Source organism: Chelonoidis abingdonii, chromosome 20 (genome assembly GCF_003597395.2).
Source record: "Chelonoidis abingdonii isolate Lonesome George chromosome 20, CheloAbing_2.0, whole genome shotgun sequence".
NCBI classification, from domain to species: domain Eukaryota; kingdom Metazoa; phylum Chordata; order Testudines; family Testudinidae; genus Chelonoidis; species Chelonoidis abingdonii.
The window spans coordinates 17,120,647-17,126,646 of NC_133788.1; the positions used below are offsets into that span (position 1 = coordinate 17,120,647).

A 6,000-nucleotide genomic window follows, 5' to 3' on the forward strand; every position below is an offset into this window, starting at 1 on the left:
CCTGCTACAAGTAGAGATGTGATGAGGAGTTAGTGTGTTCAGACCTGGATTAGGTTTAAAATGGGCTATTAGGTTCAGTCAAAGCCTGACTCAGGGTCAGGATTTAGGTTGAGATTTGATGATGCCAAAAGCTCATGAACTAGTCTTACAAGGATTCTGCCACTTTAAGCCAAAACCTCACAGAGTTCTGACATCATTACAGCCGCACATTAAACTGAACACAAAAATAGGCACCTTTCAAGATTAGACTGGACTCAGGACCAATACCAAAGGGCTGGCTTGGATCTGCAGAACTGGAGATATAAAGGTACTGCTTGATAATGGGGTGTTTTCTTTGATGAACTGTAAGGGTCGAGACGCTGGAAAACATCCAGAATCAGGGTGGTGGGAAGAAAGAATTTTGAGCTAAACAACCAACCTTCTCAGTGAGTTTTTAAATGACTTGGTGCACACATCTTCCTCATTTAAAGTTGCAGAAGAATATCCTACTGTGTATGCAGTTTATTATTTTTGCCAACATTTTTGATCACAAGGACATAAAAATACTCCTGCAGAAACCCACTTTCCTCTCTTGTATTGAACAGCTGAACAGATTTGATGATCGTTGATTTCATTTACTATTAGGTAACAACAGCCTGATCCAAAGCCCACGGAAGTCCATGGAAATGAGTTCTGAGCGCATAGTGTTTACTAGGTGCATTTTGTGCATTATATTTGCCTTCTCTTAGAGAACCCACCGTAGGCCTGACCTGACCGATATCATTAACAGTATTACTGTTGTGTTTTTGGTTTTTTTTGGGGGGGGGGGGGGTGGGGAACGAGAGATATTCTAACAGTACATATGACTTAGCGGGGTATTTCTTGGGTGTTGTTATTCGTGGGAGAGTAAGAAGGAGAGAGATCGCACTTCTAGTTTATACAAGATATGGTGGATGAAAATCAGAAGTGCAGGCAGCATTAGTACACTACTTTGAGGTGTTTGTTAAATAGATGAATTAGTCTCCTAACTGAATGGACACTTACTGTCACTTGGACAGCAGGCACCTAGCAACACAGACTCTCTCTTTGAGATCTTATCCCGTGGGGAGCATTACACCAGAGTATAGAGAGTCTCATGGTTCGGTGACCCTCTGCCTCACAGCATGGAGTTTGTGTCACATGCTGCAATGCTGCCTAGGGACTCAAAACAGAAAGAGGAATCAACCCATTTTCAGAAGGTATACTATGCTGAGGACGGATCACATAGAACACAGCAGACTCGCAATACTCTGAACTGATACCAATCCCTTCTAATGTTCAACAAAAATGAAATTCATTCAGCCTGAAGGACCACCTTGAACTCTGGCAGGAATGCCCCTGAAGTCAGTGTGGTCACAAGGTCAGCTGAGGCATCATGGTGCTAAGACAAGACAAGTACGCAGCACCAGAGCCGAACATGGCCCAATACATACGGGTAAGGGCACAGATTTACTTAGACTGGGAGCTCTTTGGGGCAGGGACTGGCTTTGTTCTGTGCTTGTGCAGCACCAATCACAATGGGGTCCTGGTCCGTAACCAAGGCTCCTATGGGGTACCACCATATAAATAGAGAATAATACAATATACGATTTACACGCCAGGTGTCTGCATCTCCAAGGTCCTGCCCCTCGCACATCACTGCCTTGCCATTCAGCCAAAGTACACTTGGATGGGACCGTCACCCGAGCCTGTCAAACCTGATCCCTAATTAATCACAAGGGTTGCTATCACAAGGCACAAATCCCTGTCTCAGAGGCTGAAGACGTTGGCTCCACAGCCACTCCCAGCCCACAACGGAGTACAGAATCTGGCTCTCCCTGCCAGCAGAGTCTGTATCTCTGACACCAAAGCAGGCAGACCTAAAACTACTTACTGTTCTTGAGTGCGCTGGCAAACTCTTGCCCACCTTCCTTTTTAAACGCTGGGAACGTATCTGGCTGTGGAAGCTGGTTGGCCGTTAGGAGCGCTTTCTGCAGTTTGATTCTCCCTTCTAACAGCTGGTCCCACAGTGCTTTAAAACACAGAGGAAAAAAAAAATTGATTACATATTCCAAAGCATTTATTCACTCACTTACCTGTGACCCTGCCTCCCAAAGATTCTGAATCAGAAAGCATCAGCCACTTCTCTTTGCTCTCCTTCCCCAGCAGCACTTTCCTATTGCAACGATACTTTGCAAATGGAGACTCGTTATTGAATGGGACAACTAGACAGTAGCTGCCTAAAAGCCTCTCAAGGCTTCTGTTAAATTCACCGGAGAAATTCAAATTGTAGAACTGCCAAAGCCAAGGTGCACACAGCTCCATCATTTGACATGACAAATGCCGGACAGCAAGGAATGGCATGCAGCACCAGTGCAGCTGCCACACAGTATATCATGCCCTGCAGAGCAAAATGTGGACTGCAGGGAAGATGGGACCAGAGATGGGGGCAGGAGATTAACTACAGAATCCCCAAAAGGTGGGAGCAGACAATCAGCATGTCATGGTTAACACCTGCACTGATGGGTTGTCATCACCAACCTAGAAGCTTCTGAGTTAGCAGAGACATACATCAACTTTAGAAAAAACTCATTATAAAAGGAAGTGAAGAGGACGTTTAGTTTCCATTGTAATCCATCATTATATCCCCATTAAACCCAAATTCTTTCACTCTGAAGGATGGAGCTCACAAGGGCACAGAAAACAGGCACCTCCTCTCCAGCCAAAACACTGGGATGGATTACTAAAGCCATGGTTCTCAGGGGCCACAAGCAGGTTTCAGGAGGTTCGCCAAGCAGGGCCAACATTAGATTTGTGGGGGCCCAGGGCAGAAAGCCAAAGCCTGGGGCTGAAGCGGATGCCTGAACAACTTAGTTTCGCGGAGCCTCAGGCAGTTTGCCCTGCTTGTTACCCCCTAACACTGGCCCTGGCTTAGGTATGCAGAAAAATAGCTTTTGTGGCACAGACAGCCATGGAATTTTTATAGCGTGTTGGAGGGGCCTCAGAAAGAAAAAGGTTGAGAACCCCTGTACTAAAGCACACCAAAACACAGACTAGCGTCTGAGACCCTGAGCAACACACACAGTGCAATAAATCCATGTTTACAATGGTACCATAACAATGCTCAGTAGTGGTTCAGCTAAACCAACTGCTGACAAAATATGACTTTATTTCTGCAGCACAGTCAAGGTCACAGTCTATGGAGCACAGCTGGTAGAACACTTGCTGTACGCTCCTAAAACTCCTCCTAAAACACGTGTGCTGCAACGTGCAAATGGGTTAAGAGAGTTCTTAGCACAGTTCATTTCTCTAGCATGGACAAAGCATAAGGCTCATCAAATACAAAGCAAATTCCATGTACAAACCTATTTGGTTCTTCACAGCTTTTCCTTTTTCTACTTCTTCAGACACCTTTTCTTTAGAGAAGGTCACCACCCCCCCGTCATCCTCGCTCTCTTTGGCATCTGCCACGTCCGCCTCACTTGCATCCTCAGATTCTTCTTCATCGCTCCCTTCTTCTTCATCCTCCTCTTCCTCATGCTCCTCTTCACTGCTCCCCACATCATCCATCCCTTCCGTAAATTTCTCAAAATCACAAATGTTCTGGAAACTGAACTTCGGTGTTTGGAGCTTGGCAGATGTTTCTCTCCCCTCCTCTTGGTCACTTCCCAAGTCACCCTCCTGGTCATCTTTGGCGCTGCTGTGCTCATCATCATGATCAGCTCTAGCATCCAGAATGTCCTCATCCAATTCTTCCTCCAGATCTCCACTGTCTAGGTCTCTCTCAGATGATGTTTCTTCATCTGATAATTAGAAAAGGAGGTATTTAAACAAAGTTATTTAATCACAAACTATGGCTGCAACACTGCAATACCCATTATCAGTAAGGCTGCGAATCTTTCACGGAGGTCACAGAAGTCACGGATTTCGTGACTTTCCGGGACCTCTGTGACCTCCACATCTGCAGTGGCTGATGCGGCTGACCCCAGGGCTGCCCAATCGACTGGGATGGTCCTGGGACTAGCCGCACTGGCCACTGCTCCAGCGGCCCAGGCAACCAGTCCTGGGCAACTGGTCCCAGGCACTGCTGCAGAGCAGAGGTCCGGGAGCAGCAGCCACAGGCTGCTCCTGCCCAGAGGAGCAGCAGGGGTGGTGGGGCCCTGGCCCAGAGCAGCAGTGGGGTGGCAGGGGCATGGGCCACCTTCCGCCGGAGCAGCAGCGGTGGGGTCGCGGGCTGCCCCCCCTTTCCTCCCCAGAAGCAGCGGCGGCAACAGGGCCCCAGGCCACTCCCCACCCCCAGGAACAGCAGCATCTGCTGGATCACACATCCCACCCCAGCAAGTAAGATTTAGTCATGGGTATTTTTAGTGAAAGTCACGGACAGGTCATTGGCTGTGACTTTTTGGTTATTCCCCGTGACCTGTCCGTGACTTTTACTAAAATACCCATGACTAAATCATATCCTTAACTATCAGCATCCAGTTGGTGGTCTGGCCTGGTTTAGATCTGTCATCCACTAGGGATAATTCTAGGCACAATTTTGCTCCTTCCTTAGGCTTATGAGGATACGTCTACAAACTGAAACCTTAGTTCACATTTTTCTGTAGTAACAGTCACTCCAACAACGATTATCACACCCATTGATTTGCTGACAGCCTTTCCCATTTAATAATGAAGCAATGTTAAGCAAACAAGGTGCTCATGCTTTGGTACACATGTCTTTACAATGAGAAATTGTGCATAAGCACTAAGCAGCTACAATTCCCAAGAGCTGACAATTTAAAGATGGCAGATAGTTCTCCCATTCCACACAGGAATTCAGGTCACTTTCCTTGCCAGGTAATTTAACCTGGCTGAACTTTTTGTACCTGAGATTTAGTCACTCCCCTTCCTTCATCTGCAGGGAGCCGTTATAGTCCTGGAGACGTCCCTTTCCCAGGAGCTAATGAATAAGGCTACGACTCAGCACAGCACTTAAGAAACCAAGCTAAACTTTAAGCACATGAAGTCAGTGAGACTTAAACACAGCTGAGCTGGGAATCCTGTCATGGTGAAGAGCTCCTATGGATGAGCATTCCACTTACTGCCTGTAGTTGTGGCAATTTAGGGTCGCCGGCGGGGGGACAGAAAGGCAGGGAAAGGAACTGAATTTCTCACCAAATGCTGCTCCGGGCAGAGACTCTCCCCATCGTTCTTCCTGCAAGGCCTGGCGAGATACAGCTCTCCCGCTGTACCTCTTATCAGCTTCTAAGAGGGAGGCGGAGGCTCGTTTCCGTATACTGCCAACAGCAAGGATGTCATCTTCGGTTCCGCCCTCATCGAACTTGTCGATCACCCTGGCAGCAGTGGCTGTGAAGAGGAGAAGGAGTTTAACAGTGCAGGGTTTCAAACTAAGAGCGGAACTCAGGCTTGCGAGACAGGAGACCGATTCTATCTAGGACTGCCAGAAAGTAAATATCTATAATCTCCTTGGATTCAGGGACCTTGCATTCCACATACGCTGGCCTCTAACTCATAAGCTAAAGGACCAATCATATTAGGAGCTATATAGAACTGAGCTGCTCAGGGGGTCACTTGGTCACACACAGCCCACAAGCTTCATTCTTGGAATCAAAACTCATCAATACCTATCTGGCTCTCACCACCCCGGATGGGCTTCTCCTAGGTTCACCAAAAGGGCCGTAAACCTCTTGATGGACCAAGGCCAAGCTTTAGGTTCCAATTAGCATCAGATTCGTCCAATTTTGGTAAGAGCATATTAACACACACACCTCACATCCTCTGGAGGGCAGCTTCTACGGGCCAACAAGTTACATACCCTCAACGTAGGTTTGATTCCACCCAATAGCGGAGAGTGGGGCAGTATATTCAGATCAGGTCAGGGCCACCCGGGGAGGAGGATGGGGGCAAGTGGGGCAATTTGCCCCAGGTCCCGGACCCCACAGCAGCCCCCACAAGAATATAGTATTCTATAGTATTGCAACTTTTTTTTTATGGAAGGGG

General features: G+C 47.5%; 1 protein-coding gene across 1 annotated transcript in view; it reads right to left on the reverse strand.

Annotated features, from left to right (window-relative positions):
• Nucleotides 1–5,342, reverse strand: part of AATF (apoptosis antagonizing transcription factor) — a 75,301-nt gene extending 69,959 nt beyond the window's left edge. The window contains exons 1-3 of the mRNA XM_032779295.2: nt 5,155–5,342; nt 3,363–3,800; nt 1,892–2,029 (exon numbers count right to left, since the gene is read on the reverse strand). Coding sequence (XP_032635186.2) covers nt 1,892–2,029; nt 3,363–3,567 — 343 coding nt within the window. The 5' untranslated portion in view covers nt 3,568–3,800; nt 5,155–5,342. The remainder of the gene's footprint in view (nt 1–1,891; nt 2,030–3,362; nt 3,801–5,154) is intronic.
• Between the last annotated feature and the right edge of the window lie 658 nt (nt 5,343–6,000).